The 20112-nt window shown below is 51.1% G+C and overlaps 1 protein-coding gene across 1 annotated transcript in view; it reads right to left on the bottom strand.

Moving 5' to 3' along the window:
• Nucleotides 1-1825: 1825 nt before the first annotated feature.
• Lgr6 (leucine rich repeat containing G protein-coupled receptor 6) overlaps nucleotides 1826-20112 on the bottom strand; it is a 126518-nt gene continuing 108231 nt past the window's right edge. The window contains 10 exon segments of the mRNA XM_028876636.2: nucleotides 1826-6313; nucleotides 8385-8465; nucleotides 11947-12107; nucleotides 14085-14166; nucleotides 14169-14209; nucleotides 15833-15904; nucleotides 16366-16437; nucleotides 17509-17574; nucleotides 18710-18781; nucleotides 19996-20064. Of these exon segments, the coding sequence (XP_028732469.1) occupies nucleotides 5049-6313; nucleotides 8385-8465; nucleotides 11947-12107; nucleotides 14085-14166; nucleotides 14169-14209; nucleotides 15833-15904; nucleotides 16366-16437; nucleotides 17509-17574; nucleotides 18710-18781; nucleotides 19996-20064 (1981 nt within the window). The 3' untranslated portion in view covers nucleotides 1826-5048.

Here is a 20112-nt window from a genome sequence, read left to right as displayed (position 1 = left end):
GAGGAAGGCTGAGTCAGAGTCACTGCCAGCCACTGCCAGGACAAGCAGCATGTGAAGATGCTGGTAAGCCATGAGTCATGTGGCAAGGTATAGATTTATGGAAATGGATTAATTTAAGCTATAAAAACAGTTGGCAAGAAGCCTGCCACAGCCATACAGTTTGTAAGCAATATAAGTCTCTGTGTTTACTTGGTTGGGTCTGAGCGGCTGTGGGACTGGCAGGTGTCAAAGATTTGTCCTGACTGTGGGCAAGGCAGGAAAACTCTAGCTACAAATGGCACCCAACGTGGGGCAAGAGTTTCCACCTAAAACCTGAGTAAAAAGATTCTAAAACGGAGCTAAAAACAGTTCCTAGTTGTCTCTTTCAAGTTAGCGCCAGTGTGCGTGTTTGAGCTACTATCTAGTATGGCGGGTTCCTGGCATGCTTGACTTGCAGTATGGTGTGAATGAGGCCTCTGCAAGTGGCACATTAAGCTGCGTGGTGGATATAGCCTTTGCTAGTACAAAACAAAAAGAGGTTTCTGGGCTGCATGCTGCTTTGATAGAAGCATAGACCCACTATTTCTGAGAGTTGATGGCTCCCAGAGCTGGCAGAAAACATACCACTGCCAAGTTGGGAAACTGAGGTGGGTGGAGCCAGCAGCCACATAGCTGTTTCAGTCTTAGAATGCTGCAGTTTAAAGCAATAGACTCAAGGTAATATAAAAAAATAAGCCACGTAAAGATGACTACCACACAGAGAATCTGGATTATGTTCTCTTTGATATCCGTAACTGAAGTAAAACATTTGATTGTAAAAGCTGTTGAGTTATGCCAAAATGTATATTTTAAAGGTACCTTGACTTCAAAATTTGGATGTAAAGATATGTTGCTTTGGAAAGGAGGCTCTGCTTTTGTTCTCACAGAAAGCCAGAGGCTATGGATTTGTTCCAGATTAAGATACATCAGGTTTGATCAGCCAAGACCCCCTGAAAGGTCTTTGATGACACCAAGGCCCAGATGATCCAACATCCAGAATGGTTTGAAGGCAACTGGCTCAGACAATACAGCCTCATGGACTATTCCATAATCCTAAAATTTTCTTTGTGTCCCCATAAGATACAGCGCCCCCTCCAGCAGGAAGTAGTAAGAGAAGCTATGCCCAAATTCCCCAATTATATGTAATTTTACTTTGTTAAGGTTAAAACCTTCCTTTTTGAAAAAAAAAAAAAGGGGGGGGAAGTGCTGTGGGATGTTCTGTATGGCAAATGTGTTGCTCTGATTGGTTAGTAAATAAAACACTGATTGGCAGTAGTCAGCAGGAGGAAATATAGGCTGGACAAGGAGGAGAAGAATTCTGGGAAGAGGAAGGCTGAGTCAGAGTCACTGCCAGCCACTGCCAGGACAAGCAGCATGTGAAGATGCTGGTAAGCATGAGTCATGTGGCAAGGTATAGATTTATGGAAATGGATTAATTTGAGCTATAAGAACAGTTAGCAAGAAGCCTGCCACGGCCATACAGTTTGTAAGCAATATAAATTTCTGTGTTTAATTGGTTGGGTCTGAGCAGCTGTGGGACTGGCGGGTGACAGAGATTTGTCCTGACTGTGGGCAAGCCAGGAAAACTCTAGCTACACCCAGTGCACACAAAGGACACTTCAGCACACATGACCAAAACTGGTTCTGATTCCTCCAAGTTATCAACACGAGCCTCCTCGACTGTGGTCTGAATGTCCCAGAACTCAGAAAGGGGGAGGGTAACTAGCTTGACCCTCTCAAAGGCACCCCACCTCTGTCACACCCATGTCCACCCCCAGGCAGCAGAAAGGAGGGGAAGGACACATGCGGTACTTCATCAGTGCTTTATTATACAGAAGAATCCGGATATTTACATCTTGACAATTTTTATATTTCACATGGCTGGGGAGGGCATGGGACTGGAACTCAGAAGGGATGGAGAGGTGATGGGTCATAGGTAGAACTTGGTAACCCAGAGCAGAGGTAGTCGAGGGATTGGTGCTAGGAAGGTCGGGGTTCCTACTACCTCCTTCCATCCTGGCCCCGCAGGCCTTCTGCCTGTTGCCGGCTCTTCCCTCTTCTCCTCCATTACTCATTAAGCCTTTGCTCTTCCTGGAAAAGGGAGCCCAAAGGCTCGGGAGAGGTGGCCAAGAGGAAGAAGCTCTGCTAATTCATACTCTTCCATTTTTAGCTCTACCTTTGTTTTTGGTTTTTCATTTGAGATGCTTAGCAAGCCGAGGTCTACCTTAAGTTCTCCCCAGTCTAAGATCATGGTTGGCACTAGCTAAGGGCACAGCACACAGAGCCCAAGGCAGTACATACCAAGTCTTGACAGTTCTACCTCTGGCGTCTTAGCCCTGGAGTGGATTCTTTGACATGGACACTATTTGGAAGATTTTGTTAATGATGACAACAGAAGATTCATGTGCTCTGAACAGTTTGATTTTCCATCCTGTGATGAGTCAAAGACACATGGTCTTTCCTGTCAAATTAAATATGTAGAACAGAGACCTGGAAATTTGCTTAGGAGAAGACGTATGGTCTTTGACTAATCACAAAGAGAACCAAAGGAGTAACATACTGACTTGCTAGAAATTTAGTCCAAAACAAAATCCAAAGAAACTTTACTACTCAATCTTATTTGGGGTCAAATATACATGAACTAGTATTTTGGGTTTGTTTGTTTGAGACAGTCATGTAGCCTAGGTTAGCCTCAAACTCACTGTGTAGCTGAGGATGACCTTACCTCTCCATCTTTCGGCCTCCACATCCCACATGCTGAGATTACAGGTATGCACCACCATGGCTAGACGTTTTGAATGATAGATGATAGTTTATAGAGGACATCTTCAACTCCCATATCCCTCGCCTCTTCTTTAATGGGAAAGTCCAGCTTTGGCTGATGCCCAGATCTTTAGAAGCAGTCAATAAGGCTACAACAGTGCCACCTAAAGCTTGCAGCCCAGCAAGGACCGGCTCACTTTCATAGAAGACATCTTTAAGGAACACTTCCTATATTCCCTGACCACCAATTTATGGCCACTCCACTCTACCTCAAGGCTGGATCCTTAACTCCAAGGGACCAATGATCCCATAGTGGTGATGGCAGAGAGAACAAAAATCTAGGGCAATTTTCTAGAAGTCAAGGCTCCCCCAACTAATACCAATTTTGCCATTCCTGGGGAATCTCAGAGAACTACCAAGTCTAAGGAAACAAAACAAAACAAACCTTTCCCCCACCAGGGACTGTAGATCAGCCCTGGGGAGATAAAGAGATCGGACAATTGATAAATAAATGTGCCCTCATTTAGTGAATGCCTGCTCTGAAACTGACCCTATCAGAGGACCCCGAGAAATTATAAAGTAAGCTTCTTCTGCTTTGGAGTTTTGAGAGTCCAGGGGCTACTCATTGAGTCACGTGGGATTTAGAAAAGCTTCATGATTCATGCATGGCCTCTGACTGATTTCTCCACCCCATTTGTTGACCTACGCCAGACTTTTTCCTGGGCACTGGGGGCAGAGGGAGACAGCAGAGAAGCTGTGGAAAGGTAGCCAGTAAACTTGGAGAAGGACCGTCTCGGCTTGTTTTAAAGGTGGGGTTCTTAGTAAGAGGGCTCAGCTAAGGGTCACAAAAAGATTCAAGCAGAGAATGGAGCTCCACTGAGCCTCAGGATCCAGATTCAGTCTTCTCAATATAAATGATGTTGGGGGTTCCCAGAAGCAATTATCACCTATTACTGAGTCTTGGATTCCCCCTGCTTCTTACCTTCTCCCCCTGAGATTGAATTCTTGTGTTTGGAGTGTGGTGGGAGGCACTCCATAGTCCCTCAACTGCACTTGGGAAAACATAAGGTAAGGAAGGTCATGAAGAGAGAAGCAGAAGGATCAATGGCCTGCTGGAGGCATCCAGGGGGCACAGATAGCTACAATACTCTCTAAAATGAAATACCCACAATACAAACATCCCTTCTCTTGGGCTGCCTACCGCTCCCAGAAAAAGGATTGGGATGAGAAGAGAGGTCCAGACTGTGACAGGAGGCAAACAACAGAAAACCATACAAAGGTACCATCGAGTTAGGGGAGCCCATAGAACTACAGACTTCCCAGCATGTACTTTGCCAGAACCTGAGAATCCTGTCTTGCTGAGGGCAGAAATTTCATTGGTGCTTTGGTGGGTTGTGTGGTGTGGGAACACACACAAAGGTCTCTTTCTCCCTGCCCCACCTTATGGGGTTGAGGCAGGCTCCTCCAGGTCTCTGGCCTGGTAGGAAGACTAGGGTGGGCAGCAGAACATGAAGTCTGTTCTAGATGATGGAATCACCAGTCACCTCTGGCACTTCACCCCAGGTTGGCTTCTTAGGGGCTTTCAAGGAGGGTGGCATCTTGTGATGCCTCTGGGTAGCACTCCATGGTGTGAAGATGAGTCTCCTGGGAGAAAACCGTGCTAAGTTCTGTGAGATATTTATAAGTATTCCACCATGGGCAAACAGAAACCTATCATCAAATAATTAAGTTTACTGCTGCAGTAAATGAAAAGGTCCTAATTCTCAGTCACTAACTTGATCCCATGACTCTAAGAAAAGGACATAATATGCCATGTCTTCCAAAGCATATTTTAAGAGGAAGCACTTTTGCATGGTAGAGGTCAAGATTAATGGATCACAGAACACATTTTATATCCTATCCACAAGTCATAGGGGAGACACTCCCGCGTCTTTGGTTGCTCCCGTCCATGCGGTCTCCCTGCTCACTGAGTGCTCCCTGATCATGGCCCTGTCTGCTCCCCACTGCCTTCACGGTCTTTCACTTTCCTCCTTTCTCCTAAGCAAATTTCCCGGTCTCTTCTACGTACTGGGATTTGACAGGGAAGACCCAGGATGGAAGCGAAGCTGAAGAAGGCCAGGTCAAACCAAGACCTGGAAGCACTCATTGGTTATGGCCATGGAGCCAGGGGCGGTTGGCCATCCTGCCATGGCGTTTTAGTTGTATTCTCTTTTATATATAAGCAGCCATCATTGAGGGGGTGGGGGAGGACAAACAGGGAGGGATATTTACAAGTGAGAGGCAAAGAGAGAGCCAGAAGGCCAGAAGACGCTGCTCGCTGCAGAGCCACGGCCGGCCAACGCGCTTCCCTCTGCCCTCAGAAGCAGTTCTCCGTTCATGGGAGGTTGTGGGTTCCCAAACTGGGTTCCATCGGGCTCTACAAAACGGGTTCCCTCCAGCCTGGGGGCCCCTGGCTGCTGGCGGGGGGAGAGGAGGGTCACCGAGGGGAAGCCGTAGGTCTCTAGCCCAGGAGGCTGCCCGGCCTCAGAAGCTTCCAGGATGAGATCCACATCGGAGAAAGCCACCAGGGCTTGGGTGGAGTCGCAGGAGCTCTTCTCCAGCTCACCGGCCGCCGCCGCAGCATAGGCTAGGGGCCCCTTGGACGGAGGGCTGGGCCACAGCCTCCGAAGGTCATCCCGGAAGTGAGGGTTGAACAGCAGGTAGAGCAGCGGGTTGAGGCAGGCGGGCAGAGGCAGCACCACCAGAAGCACAGACTTGACAGCCTCGGGGGTGACGGGGAAGAGGCCCAGCATGGAGGCGAAGCTGAGGAAGGCCACGGGGCAGTAGAGGAGGCCATCGGTGAAGATGAGCCAGGCCACGTGCCGCACCATGGCGCAGTCCCACACGGCCTCCAAGTCGCCCCGCGGCAGGTCACAGTAGAGCTTGATGTAGGCGCCGGCCACGATCAGGAAGCAGAGGGAGTTCATCATCACCAGGGCCACGGCGAAGCCCAGGGAGGCCGGCCGGCCCTCGGGCGGGGCGTAGGGCAGGCAGAGCGGGGAGGCGCCGTACTCGCCCACCGAGGCCAGCGGCAGCGCGGCGGCCAGCCCCGCCAGCGCCAGGCACCCCAGTGCGCCTGCGCGGACGCTGCCCGGCGCCGGCGCCTTCCCGTAGGCCCGCACGCAGGTCACCGAGACGCTGCACTGCACGGCCGCCAGGGTGAGCAGCAGCACCGACGCCTCCGACCCCAGGACGGCCAGGAAGCCCGTAGCCTGGCAGCCCAGCCCCGTCTCCCAGCGGGCTCCGTACTCAGCGAACTGGCCGAAGGTCAAGGCGTCCACCGAGGCCAGGAGACCGCAGGAAATGCCCGTCAAGGCGTTGGCGCCTGCGATTGCACCTACCACGAGCTTGACCGGGGACAGCGGGCTGGGCCCGCCGGCAAAGACTGTCAGCAGCACCAGCCCGTTACAGAGCACCGAGAGCAGGACGATGGCCCACACCGCAAGGCGGATGCCCCAGCTCTCGAAGAGATGCTCGCAGGGCTTGAAGGGGCCTGTGAGAGAGGAGAGCAGACATAAGCCCAGAGCCGGGGCTGCCAGAGCCCAGCTCACTGGCAAATGCTGGGCTCTATGCTTACACGACTCCTAGAGCAAAGGAGACTAACAGTAGAGAATTTCTGTCTCAGAATGGCAGTCTTGGTCTCCTAAGAAAACTCCAGGAATTAGGGGGAGAAACTGTGAAGAAGCTGCAAAGAAAATACACAGAAGTATAATGCATGGTACAGTGCAAACCCAGATCAGAGGAGATGCTAAGAAAAACTGTCTTTCCAAAGAAGCAAGATTTGGAGAGAGAGAAAAGGAACAGACTGGCATACAAGAGTGAAGAGAAGTGACGGCTAGGTCAAAAAGCCGAATGAGAGGGGAGCTGTCCAGTCAACCATTTATGACAGTGACTGCCTAAGCAATCACCGAAGTTTCTATGGTCGAGAAGTCCCGAGTAGACACAGGCTGGTTCTCCCTTGCTTGAAATACAGTGCATGCCCATCAGGCAATCAGTCTTTGGGAGACAGAGTACATAATGGAAATAGAGAAAAATTTGCCAAGTATAATAGTTCACACCTGTCATGCGGCACTCAGGGAGCCGAGGCAGGAAGATGATGAGTTTGAGGCCAGCCTGAGATGATAGCGAGGCCCTAACTTAAAAAAAAGAAAAGAAAAAATACTTTGAACTTGTGGAGTTTTGCAACTTGGTTCCACATTAGATGGGTAAGATCCTGGCGTTTTTCCATCTCCCTCCCCAGTGCCGATTCTTAAGTCACCTTGTATAATAACTTTTTTGGGCAATTTTCAGTTTGGCTGTAATATATAAAATAATAACTAAAAGCTCACCCCACCATAGGATGTTCAGCGGTTTATTTGACCGCTTGTGTGAGCTATTTTAAAAGCAATCTGAAGTTGGACCTTGCTTTTCAGGACTTTCTCTTTTACCTCACCCTTGTTGATTGCTGATTTTCAGACATGCAATTCCTGAGGCCGAGCTGGCGAAGCATGTGCTTTCTGGCAAAACAAACCATCTGCTTCCTTCCTCTATCCGACACTAGGGGGCGTGCTTTTGCCACTAAGCGCTGAGAACTAGCGTTGCGCGAAGTCAGGGCAGAAAGCTTCCTGGGCAAGGGGCTTAAGCCAGTAAAGTATGGAAACCTGGAAAACGGAGGCGGGATGAAATAGAAATAGCTAAATGTTCATCATTTTGTGTTTATTCTGAACAGTTCTTGGCCCAAGCAGCACTCTGCTGTCTTTTGGCATGGCCTGCTGGCATGTTATTTTATTGTTTGGTTTTGGTTTTTTGAAACAGGTTCTCACTATGTAGCTCTGGCTGTCCTGAAACTTGCTGTGTAGACCCGGGTGGCCTTAACTCACAGAGTTTATCCGCCTCTGCCTTCTGAGTGCTAGAATTAAAGGCATGCACCGCCATGCCTTTAATTAATTGTTTTGCTAACTAAATGCTAACTAATTTAATTGTTAGTGTTTAGGTTGTGTGCCATCAATGAAAAAGAGCCCCTCCCCATCCCTTCTAGCAAAGCGGGTCTGGTGGCTCTAGGTTAGACATCGGAGGCTTCCTTGGTTCTAAGGATTAAACAGTACTTTAGGAATTATCCAGAGACACTGGAGTTTTCCCACCCTGGAAGATTTTAATAAAGAGAGATCCCACTCTTCGTGGGCTGGAGAAGGTGCTCTTCCAGAGCTCCACCTGGCCCATTGAGTCTGTGGTGTGTGCTTGAGGGAATTCTCAAAAAGCAGCCCCAGCAGCCCCAGCAGCCCCAGCAACCGTTCTTCCTCACTCCTCTCCTCCACGAGAGCAACTTTTACCTAGATGCATAACCTCTGGCTGGCTGAATTGTAAGGGCTGTTTGATCCTTCCTGACCCCCCTGCTTCCCCTGCTTCCAAGGGAAAGAACTCCAGCTCCTCTCTTCGAGGATTCTCAGAGGCTCCCCGACTCCCACCCCAACGGGTGGGACACTGGGCAAAGAGAGTATCTACAACATGACAATGGACAGGCTAAACTGGCTTTTCATTCAGGTAATTGGCTGTCCCCTCCCCAGCTCCCCAGCCACCCATCTCACCCGGAACAGGGCTGCACTGGACACTGGGGTGTGGCTTCGAGTCCTCCATCTCCAGCTGGAGCTCATCCAGGTCTAGGTCATCTGAAAAGGGAAAACAGAAAATGTCCGGAGTCCTGGGTCTAGTGTCTGTCATGAATGCCCCCCTTTGTCTTAAGCCAGCTTTTGTCTAAGCTGACGTGTCCCCTCCTGGCTGCCCAACACTGGCCATCCAACAGTCCTGCGTATGTATTTCTACTCTTGGGTGTCAGGATTTGGGTAGCTCCATGTTCTCTGCCTGTGGGTTTTGCGTATTTCCAGTTCTCTGCAGTGAGCATTGCACTCTCCGATATTGCGCCTTTTCCCGTTCCAAGTCATCTTTGGTCCATGAGCGCTGCCTAGAGTGTGTGGTGGCTGCTCTGTGAAGGAGAGCTAGTGATCACATAGGACTCCCTCCGGCCAGCCCGTCAGTGCAGTTCTACGTCCTGTTACGAACCCCACACATTAAGAAGGATGTTGGTGCTGGGCGTGCTGGGGCATGCCTGTGACCCCAGAATTTGGTAGGTGGAGGCAGGAGGATTAGGAGTTCAAGGTCCTCCTCTCTACAAAGCAAATCTGAGGCAAGTCTGGGCTCCATGAAACCTCTTTCTCAACAGCAAGTATGAAGACTTGAGCTCAGATCCTCGGCAGCCACATAAAAGCCAGGCATGGTGGCATGTGTCTGCAGCCCTGGCATGGGGGGCACACAGATGGGAGGATGGGTGGAGGAGCACAGGAGGATCCCTCTAACTCCCTGACCAATTTAGTCTAGCCAATCAGTGAGCTCTGGGCTCAGTAGGGGGTCCTGTCTTAGCAAATAACATGGAAAGTAATAGAGGAAGACATGCAGCATCAACCTCTGGCCCTCAGACACACACACACACACACACACACACACACACACACACACACACACACACCCCAGAGTGGTTTCTGGACCGAGGCTGGTGCCTGGGGTTTCAAGTGCCTCATCAGCGTCCTCCGCCACAGAGGAATAAGGCGACGACCCTGCTGGGCTTGTCTCCATCTTTGGCTTACATGGTGTGGTTCCTGTGTACATCCTTTCTCCCCCTTAACAGGTAAACATCTGTTAGGGGGTTCCCAGGAGGCTGGAAGATTGTGGAGCTGCCCTTAACCTGGCCAGCTTCAGGGCAGGTGGGGGGAGGGCAAGGTGTGCCCCATAGTCCTGGCCATTTCCTTCCTTCTTCATCTTCCATTCCCCCACCTGCCCATGCACTCCAGGAAGGACGTCAGCGATTCTTTGAAACCAGAATGCATGAATGAAAGGCGAGGAGTGAGACCTACAGACTCTGTCCGAGGCTGGGAAAGTCACGGCCAAGGTGTTAAGTAACCGCTCTTCCAATGAGGAGGAAATCGAATCTGGCTGGAACAGCAGCTCCTGGCTTTCTTTCTGCTCCTTTGCTTTCACAGGAAGTGGGGGGCCCTGCCCTAGCTCCTGTTACAGGCAGCAGGCAGCCCACTAACTCAACAGGCCTGTGGTTCTCCAAGACCTAAGCCCAGTGGAAAGTTTCACCTTGTGGAAGGAAAATTTCCATTCGTCTTTCCAGGCCCCTCTCACTCCCCCAAGGAGTACAGCAGACATCCGGGACTGTCCCTGGGGGACTGTCCCTGGGGGACAGCCGTCTGCCGGCCCGCCAGCGGCTGTGCCCTTCCCCCTGGGAGCTGTACCCTCTTTGGGAGATGCTTCTTTCCATCCAATGGGAGGGAAGTTCTTGGATCCCCAGACAGTACCATATTTGACTTCCATAAGCCATGTTCTAGATTATACAGTGACACTATCCCCACATCTGTGTCCCTGACTCCCAAAGCAGTATTGGCCAACAGACTTTGTCTTGTATGGAACCCTCCAGTCCTCCCTCACAGCCATTGAGAGATGCATTATCTTTTTTTTTTTTTTTTTTGAAAGATAAGGAAATTAAACTCTGTTGCGGAATATTAGTTTAAGATGTGTTACATTTGTTCATGCTGTGGAATATTTGTTTAATGGTGCAAAGATGTGTTGCATTCTTTTATGTTGCATTTGCTTAACTCCGAAAAGCTGTGTAACTTTGCCTGTCTAAAACACCTGATGGTCTAATAAAGAGCTGAATGGTCAATAGCAAGGCAGGGAGAGAGAAATAGGCAGGGCTGGCAGACAGAATAAATGGGATGAGAAATCTAGGCTTGAGAAGAAGAGGGAGGAGCAAGAAAAGGAGAAGGAGAGGAGGATGCCAGGGGTCAGCTACCCAGCCACCCAGCCACACAGCCACACAGCCACACAGCCACACAGCCACACAGCCACACAGCCACACAGCCAGCTATGGAGTAAAAAGGAAAGAAAGACATATACAATAAAGAAAGGTAAAAAGCCCAGAGACAAAATGTAGTTAAAGAAAAACGGGGTAATGTAAGTTAGAAAAGCTGGCTAGAAACAAGCCAATCTGAAGCTAGGCATGCATAAGTAAGAATAAGTCTCCATGTATTTATTTGGGAGCTGAGTGGCAAGCCCCCAAAGAGTTAAAAAAAAAAAAAAAAACCTACGAAACTGAGGTTAAATCATGTTGAAGGCAACCCAAATGGTACATGGTATAGTTGGGTTTGGATTGAGTTTTGTCTATATCCTAATACCAGCATGAGGGCGCTGTAAATGAGTCTCACGTAACCCAGACTAGCCTTGAACTGACTATGTAGATGACAATGACCTTGAACATCTGATTCTCCTGCCTCCACCTCTGGAGTCCTGGATTCCAGATGTGCAGCAGTACCACACTCAGATTTCCATTTAATGTTGTTTTTTTTTTTCTGTTCAGTTTCTCTGAGATATTGGGGAAGTTCAAGATGGAAAATGAAATCCAACAGGCAATACTTCTTTCTCTATCCTAACTCTGCTTGAGGTTGGGAACACAGGGCTTGGGGAGAGGAAAGACTCTTCTCTCCCTTTTATATAAGACATCCTTTATAGACAACCCCCAGGACCCCCTGGCTGCCCACCTCCAACTTTCCCTTCACCCCAACTCTTCCAGAAATAGACATATCTGGCCCAAGACAACCTGTTCACTCACTAGGGCTGTTTATTCAGTGGCTACTTAAATTTCACACCTGAATTCATAGGAAGAATAAGGGCAAAGGACATGCAGTCTTGGGAGCAATAATCCCCGAAATGTTCCATTTAGTTCTAGGACAGAGTGTACGGTGTTTCCCCCCACTGAAAACAGGTTTAATTCAATTAATTGAATTCTATTCTAATTGTAGTCCATCTCAGTTGATGTACTAATCAATCATTTTCTCTGAGAACAGACTGTGTGCTACAAGGAGGCAGCCCCTAAGATGAAGCGAGTGACCCCTGAGGGCAGGGGTTAAGAGAGGTGTGGGTGTGAGGGGCTCCCATCCTCATGGTCTTTCTTCTGCAACAATCACTCGTAAGTGTGCCGACAGTGGGACAGTCCCTTCCAGGTCACAGGCATCCCCACTAATACTTCTCTAAAACCCCTTTCCAAATTCCTCTCCAGAGTCCTGGGCACCCTCAACCAAGTTCCCGTCTACTCACAGTGGTTCTCCGCTTGTCCAGCAAGGAGACCCAGGGGCCTCTTTGGGGCCTCTTCTTCCTCCAAACGAGAGTCCTCAGCCTGCCACTGCCCGGAGGTCTTGAAGAAGCCGGCACAGATGCCATAGGCACAGCACTGGTAGGCATAGGGAACCTCCAGGATCCTAGGTGGGGAAGAGGCTGCCTCAGCGTGTTTGGGATCCCAGATTTTAGTGTGGATACCCTCGGCACCTACTCTTCAGCCCCAAAGTGCCCCGCTCCCTCTATGCCAATGGTTCTCAACCTTCCTAACGCTGCGACCCTTTAATACATTCCCTCATGCTGGGGTGGCCCCCAACCATAACATTATTTCCGTTGCTACTTCTCAACTGTAATGTTGCTACTGTTATGAATCATAATATAAACATCTGTGTTTCCAGTGGTTTTAGGCACCACCCCCCCCCCCCTGTGAAAAGGTTGTTTGACCCCTTTGGGGTAGAGACCCACGGGTTGAGAACCACTGCCCTGGACCTTTCTTCAGATGAGTCTTAAAGCCTGATTCCTGACCCCAAAGGGCTCTGGAGAGATTGTGTCTTCTCATGGCTCATCTAAACTGAGAGGGAGAGAGAAACCTCTGCCTGTTAAGTTAGAAGTCCCCATAGCAGGCCAAGAGTGGAAGGCAATTTCCTCCAGGTCACACAGTACTGGGCTACTCCGCTCCTCCTTGGCAGTAACTCTTGTCTACATTTAAGAAGGAGATGAGGAGGCAGGGGCTGGGGTTTGACTCAGTGATGGAACACTTGCCTGGCATGCACAAGGTTCTTGGGGTTGATCCCAAATGCCGGGGAAGGGGCGGGCATGGATTCTTTTTGTTTTCTTGTTCTTTTCCCCTTCCCTATTTTCTGTCTTTCCTTCCTTCCCCCTCCCTTCCTACCGTTCCCTCCTCCATCCTTTGCTTCCTTTTTTTATTTTTAAAGACACGGTCTCATGTGGTCCAGGCTAGCTTCAAACTCACCTGTGGCCAAGGATGGCCTTGAACTGCCCATCTTCTTTCTGCTGCTACCCAAGTATGTAGGACCATGCACAACATCTACCTTCCTTTCTTTGTGTTTGAGTGGGTATGTGCATGCTCCTATGTACGGATGCAGAGACCAGAAGGGGGCATCCAGTGCCGTCCGTCCTCTATCCCTTTATCGCTGTCTGCCCATTTCATTAAGACAGGGTTCCACCCCACCCCTCGTCTCTGCCCACCTCAGAGCTGGAACTACAAACAAGTATGGGATCCCAGTGCATGATATAGGTTCTGAGATTGAACTCTCATCCTCATAACTGCACAGCAAGAGCTCTTAACCACTGGGCCATCTCTCCAGCCTCTCTTCCTTTTTATTTTTTAATTTAAATAAAAAAGCAAAGATCAGCCGGGCGTGGTGGCGCACGCCTTTAATCCCAGCACTTGGGAGGCAGAGGCAGGCAGATCTCTGTGAGTTCGAGGCCAGCCTGGGCTACCAAGTGAGCTCCAGGAAAGGCGCAAAGCTACACAGAGAAACCCTGTCTCGAAAAACCAAAAAAAAAAAAAAAAAAAAAAGCAAAGATCTCCCCAGTGACTCTTTACCCTTGTCTTCTGCGAAGCCAACACCCTGTCCCCTTCCCAGCTCTTGGCATAACAGAACTGGGTTTTGTGCCCTCTGAGGGTGAGGACAGATGCCTTGGGCATCTCGTTAGCTTGCAGCAGACAAAGCTTGGGCCACACAGGCTGTGCTGCCGCTGCCACTGCATGAAGGAAGCCTGGATGTCATTAGCACCAGGGACTGGCTGTGCGGCTTGTTTTCCGTCCCTCAGTGCCCTGGGCTCTGCCCCGATTCCGTGCCTCAGATGATGCCTGGGTGAGAACGGGACAGCCTGGCTGTGTAGAACCAGGCAAGCAATGAGGAGGTCCCAGGGGTCTCCTTTCCCCACAGGTCTCTGTGCCCTTAAATTGGTGGTTGAGATAGGGAGAGGAGATGAGCAGGGAAGGGTCATGTCTCTGGTTATCTGACAGGAGAGCAGTGGAGCCCAACTCTGAGCTAGCAGGCCATTCTTAGGGTGAGACCCCATGGCGTTTGCAGTTTCTTCAAGGTGTCTGGGCCACACCTCCTCGGGCATAGGGCAAGCCAAGCTCTCACCTCAGTTTTGGGAAACTGTCCTTGGAGAAGGCCTGAGACAGAGCCAAGTTCCCTTTGAGCTTCAGGTGCATCAGGCCTCCTAGCCGGCCAGGGGCAGTGTGGTCAGCTGGTTGTCGGTCAGGTCCCTAGGACAGTGGATGATCAGGGTTATTGGCAGTCAGTGGAACTGCTGAGGGGGCAGGGCTTTGTTGAGGGTGTGGCCAGTGCGCCTGGGATGAGAGCAAGAGGAGAGGAGCAAAGAACAGAAGGTAAGTACAGGGGAGACAGTGTGTACCCCGGGGCAAGGGTCCTTAAGAAGGTTCTTTAGAGACACCCTCTATTAATTCAGCCATCCATTCACTCAACAAACCTTGAGTGACAGCTATGTATCAGGGACTCTTCCAGCTTCATGCCAAATTGTCCCAATCTATAGGTAACAGAGCCCCACAGCTGTAGCTGCTGTGTCTGGGTCCCATCCAGGAGCCCTTGCTCACCCTCCTGGGAGACCTCTCTGCTCTTTGCCTGTATCCCACGCATCCCTTTGCTTCTCGGGTGACGGACGAGGCCAGAGTCAGACAGGGTAGGCAGGACAGCGTTAGTCCTCCTCCAGCCCCCCCTGAGCCGGCATTGGGTCATCCATTCTGCCTTACAGAACCTGCCTGGTAGCCAGAGGTGAGGACATGTACAACTTCTCCTGGAGACATTATTAGACTCAGCCAGGGATCCAATGCAAACACGGGGACCACAGACCGTGCGTCGTGGAAACAGCCCTGGACTGGCAGGCAGGAAACCTGGCACGGTCACCAGCTCACTGTGTAACCAAAGGGAGTCACGAATCTGCCCAGGTTCCAATGGCCTCCTCGTTCAAAGAATAAAAATATCTGTCCTACCAGTTTGGCAGGAGGATGGCAAATATCGGATGCAAGATGGAGGTGAGGGTTTTACAAGACCAAGGCCCCAAGCCCAGAGAGCCACAGACTGGGGGTGGGGGTGGGGGAGGGGCTGCATGCCACATGGGAGTCATAGACAAGTCCGTAAGCAGGCTACTTCTCCTAGACGTCGGGGATGTCACCAGTGAAATGTCAGTAGCAGGATAATAACCAAGGTCAGAGCTGGAGTTAGCCTCAAGGAGGCTGTGTTAGCCAGCAAGGGGCCCCGTGTGGGTGGGAATGCCTTTGGCAAGCACGCAGGTAGGATGCCAGCTCCTCCTTGGGCAGGACCCTTGTGTAGTTAATAACCTGCTCCACAGAGTGCGCCATCCTGTCAGAGGCCCCTTTTCACCCTGACACAGTGACCATGCAGCAGATCTGCATAACTCTCTGCTTGAATCCTGTGTGACTTAAAGATTTCATGGTTCCCTGCCGTCTTGCAGGTCTCTGAGACCCCGAGGTCTCCATCAGCCACCATCCTCTAGAATTGAGAAGTTGGGGCACATATGTTCTCCCTGCTGTTGGTGCATGTGGAGGATGCAGAGGCTAGGGTGGAGGTGAGGGAGTGGAACACGATGAGGACCGAGGCGGCCAAAACATTGCAGAACATCCGCAGACGCTCTTCCAGGGTTCATAGGAAGCAGGCTCTCTGTTTACCCGGCCTCGCCATGTGTCAAACACACTGTTAGAATGATTGATTAGGCTGCCCAGACCTCCCTGTGATGTGTGGTGAAACATTTATACAAGTCTCTGCTCAGTGGTGGCCCTTCTGTACCACCAACCAGCCCACAGTCCCGACTGGTCCCCAGCACCCTGGAAGAGAGTTCAAGATGTACTCACAGCTTAACCAAGGAGTGCAGGGTTGAGAAGGCCTCAGGGTGGATGGCCCGGATGGCGTTCCAACTCAGGTCTCTGTGGTCAGGAAGCATGGGATAAAAGAGGGCAAAGACACATGGAGAATGCATTGTTCCTACCCTGGGCCTATCTTGGGCTCGCTGTCACATACTTCCCAAGCAGCAGTGGCCTCAGCCTTTTGAGGGAGGTCCCTTCTGCTGCCCAGTTCCCAACCTGGCTGTAGCAATTGGAATGGGGCCATCATGTCTTGGCTCTAGAGCCTCAGAATGTCCTGGGGTAATAGCTGGAGAAGGGATGGGAAAGTGCCTCTCGTGTGTGTGTGTGTGTGTGTGTGTGTGTGTGTGTGTGTGTGTGTGTGCACTTGCGTGCGTGCGTGAGTGCGTGCGTAAAAGGGCTATGGAGAAGAAATATACATACACGTCTTGAGTGCTTAAATTGGACACATGTGTAATGGGAATGAGCTTGGAGGGGACATGGGGTCCTTCCAAAACACACCCCTGGATGCTTCAGGTACTCACAGAGCTTGTAAGGAGCTCAGCTGGCTGAAGGTGTCGGCACCAATTTTCCAGATCCGGTTGTGTTGGAGGCCACTAGGGCAGCAAGAGAGACTAGATGAGCCTGCAGGCTGAGACTCTGGCTCTGCTCCATGCCCCTCAAGCACTGGATGGAAGAAAGGAGAGCCCCCCACTTCTTCTGGCACAGGAAGAAAGGCCCAGCCCGCGGAAGTCACCAGAATTAAAGGGAACACAAGGGGATCCGGTTGCCTTGGGTAAGTGGGTCAGGAGACAAAGCCACAAAACCATCCCTGTGGCCCAAAAGGGAATCAGCTTCCAGGGTTCCCACCGGGCCTGGCTCGCAGCCCAGCTGAAGTGCCCCCCACTTTCCCCCACAGCCTTGGGTCCTCCAGACCCTAGCCTAGCCACAGAGCACACCCGGCCCTCAGATAACTGAGTGACTGCATGGAGTTGAGAGCAGAGTTCAGTAGACTGGTTGAACAGGAGATAGATCCTAAGACTCCAGCAATATCAAAGACATTGTCACCCAGACAAATAGGACAAACCCAGATAGATCTTCCCCGACATGGCCCCATAAAGCATTTGCCCTGCCTAGAATCAGGGACAGCTGTGAGGAACCCAAGAAACCATAGTAGTTCAAGGAAATTGGAGGTGGACAAATGGGGCTTAGGGAAATTTAAAAGTGAGCTTTTCCTTGTGAGGCTGGAGGAGCATGTATAACCATGTATTATCTTTGTGTTCATGAGCACGCATGCATGTGTGATATGTTGATGGGTTGGGAACACGAGAGCACAATGCTCTAAAACTGAGAATGCTTCTCGTTCCTCTGAAGACTGCTTGTGTCTCACACAGAGCACCTTGGTGGCCCTGGCCCTCCACTGGCTCTAATCACAGCTGCATTTTGGAGTTGCTGTTGACTCAGGGGCTATCCTGAGACTCCTTTGGGCGCCCATTCCTGGCGAGATCACCTGCCATGAGTCCTACAGGATGTGCCCAGGCCTTACTGAGCTCCCAGCTCTATATCTGGCTCCAACAAACTGAGAAGAAAGAGGGGTTATAGCATGCTTTAACCCCTGGGCCCCCTCCCCACAGACCCGCCTAGAGCCTCCCTGGCATGCCTTGGCCCCCAGCTCTCCCCAGACTTACATTTCCTCCAACTTCTGACACCTGTGCAGGCTGGGCAGCTCTTCGATCTGATTATGAGACAGCTCCCTTGGGGAAGAGACAGAACCCAGCTCAGGGTGAAGCAATGGCTATGTGCAGGTGGGGGGCAGGGGCAGGAAAAAGCCTCTGTGGTCAGGGCTGTGCTTTTCTGTCAAGCAACTGAAGGTCACGAGAACCCTGCAGGAACATCGTATGGCCGTCTCACAGTAGAGTACCAATCTCCGCCATTAGATTCCACTTCCCTCCTCCCTGTTAAGCCCCACTCCCTCACTGAGCCTAGACAGAACCAACTTGGCTTACCCCGCCACAGCAGGGAGGGCTGCCTTATCAACAGGTAATCAATCCTCCAGAACCCTGGGAGCATCCTGGGGATCATGGAGTACAAAATGAGGGGCATGGAGATGAGGAGAGTGGCTAAAATTGGGGCATGAGATGATGAAACAATCAGTAGGAATTATGGGCGTTACTGAGCAAGACGGCCATTGTCACCCTTAGAAGTAGTGGCCCCGTGGAAATGGTACTCATAACCACCATTTATGGAGCTGGCCGGAAGGGAAGTTCTGGGAGCCCTCAGGGAACATCTGGTCCAACCCTTCCCTTAGGCAGGGAATATGAAGCCTAGGACTTGAGCTTAGACCCTGCCCAAAGACACACTGCCAGTTAATAGACAATGGGTGTACCCACCTTGAGCTGCTTGGAAGAGCCCTAGGGAGCAGTCTAAGACTGAAGTTAGAACAGGGGGCAGGGAGAAAAACTGAGGCAACTTAAGTATCTTCAGAACACCAGAAGGAATAAACTCTCTTGCCTAGATGACGCCATTTTGAGACCCTATCTACTATATGATAGGTGCATTAAACAGAGACTGTTTTCAAGTCTCCCAAACTGACTCTCATTTTAAATAAGAGATTGAAATTCAGAGACGTTAAAGAAAATTCAAATGAACACAGCCAGTGAGAAGCAGACTTGGTCTCAAACTCCTCGGATCTGACTCCAGAAACCAAAGTCCTTTATCTTGAACAAGAGAGGACAGTCCCTCCCAAACAGACACTCAGCAGGAGTCTACGTTGACCACTCGCCAGAAAGAGATATGACCAAACACAACAGAAGTGGGGGGGGGGCTTCCACTGGGACACGGGGACCGGGGGACAATGCCAGGACTGTAGAATGCTCATGAGCCACTCACAGGATTCGGAGCCTGGGCAGCTGTTGGCACATTCCCGGTGGGAGCAGCCGGATGCCTGCGCGGGTCAGGGTCCTGCAGGGAGAACAGAGACAGAGCTGGCCTCAGGCCCAGAGCCCTGCCCTTCCCAGCCACCCGTCTCTAGCACTGGGCCTGATACTGTCTGTGGGGGGACAGAGCTGACAAAAGAGTAGTGGTGGGGTGAACAGGACGGGGTGGGGGTGGGGGGCTGCTCCCTCATCTGAGTGATAAGTTCCCCTGGCCTACAGAAGCTGGGGTGGGAAGGGGAAAGAAATAGGACCCCAGTCCATAGGCTTTGTCCAGTGATCCTCCATACAGTCCAAATCTACTCCTATATCTTCACCCCACCCACACCCCACCTCTCAGAATGGTCCCAGCAACCCTGGGCCTTAGAGACTAAGTCTTCCCTGCTCTTGGGGCCTTGGAAGGGAGGGACAGCCATGGCGATGAGTAGCTAGGAAACAGCTTCGGTGGGACCATGGGAACCCAGTACATGCTTTTCTCCCTGTGCCTGGGGGAGGGGAAAAAAAGAGAAGGGCCCAAAGCTGGGGTGCAGAGGGTTGTGAGGGCAGATTGGAGAATGGGCTTGGATTAGGCACAGGGTAGCCGTAGGAAGACTCCAAGGCCAAGGTCATCCTTGGGAAACTATTATTACTTTCATGGAAAGATTTCCACATGCCACTGAGCTGGGAAGAAGACAATGGCGGCTCAGAGAAGGGCAGTCCCAGCAGAACCATGAATGAGCTGTGTGGTGTGGGCGGGGAGTTGACTTCCTAGCATTCACATGGGGTGCCTGCTTATTTTGTTTTCATTCATTCAACATGGCTTGAGGGCCTACTACGTACTTATCCCAGGATGCCGAGTATTCTGAGGGCCTACTACGTACTTATCCCAGGATCCAGAGTACAGCACAGAGACACTAAGAAGGGCTTGGTTGGCCCCAAGCCTCTCAAAGTCAAAGGAAATAGGGTTTCACAACCCTGCTCCCATTCTGTGTCCTCTTGCTCCATGGCTCCGGATTGGGAGCTCTGAAGCCAGACCTGACGAATCTAAGCACAACAGTGGAATGCCAGCCTCCTCCCCACATCCTGCTGCCCCTGCCTTGCCTGGAGGCACCGCCACATCTGGAGATGGCCAAGGCCCTGGGGCTGAGCCAGTAGCCGAGGCAGACCCGAGGAGGGGTAGCAGGAGGGGCCTGGGACCTGGACAGCCTTCCAGATGAAGGGAGGTAGAAGAGTCCCCAGAGGAGGGAGAGGGAATCCACTCACAGGATCTCCAGGCTAGTGGTGCCTTTGAGGTCTGGGAACTCCTGGATGTCAGTGGCACCATTCAAGGATCTGCAAACAGAGAAAACAGGCTCTGGAGGGTGGGTTAGGCATGTCAAC

This window comes from Peromyscus leucopus, chromosome 15 (assembly GCF_004664715.2).
Source record: "Peromyscus leucopus breed LL Stock chromosome 15, UCI_PerLeu_2.1, whole genome shotgun sequence".
Classification (NCBI taxonomy): Eukaryota; Metazoa; Chordata; class Mammalia; order Rodentia; family Cricetidae; genus Peromyscus; species Peromyscus leucopus.
Note: the sequence above shows the minus strand (reverse complement) of the source record. Positions and strands in the feature narration are given on the sequence as shown.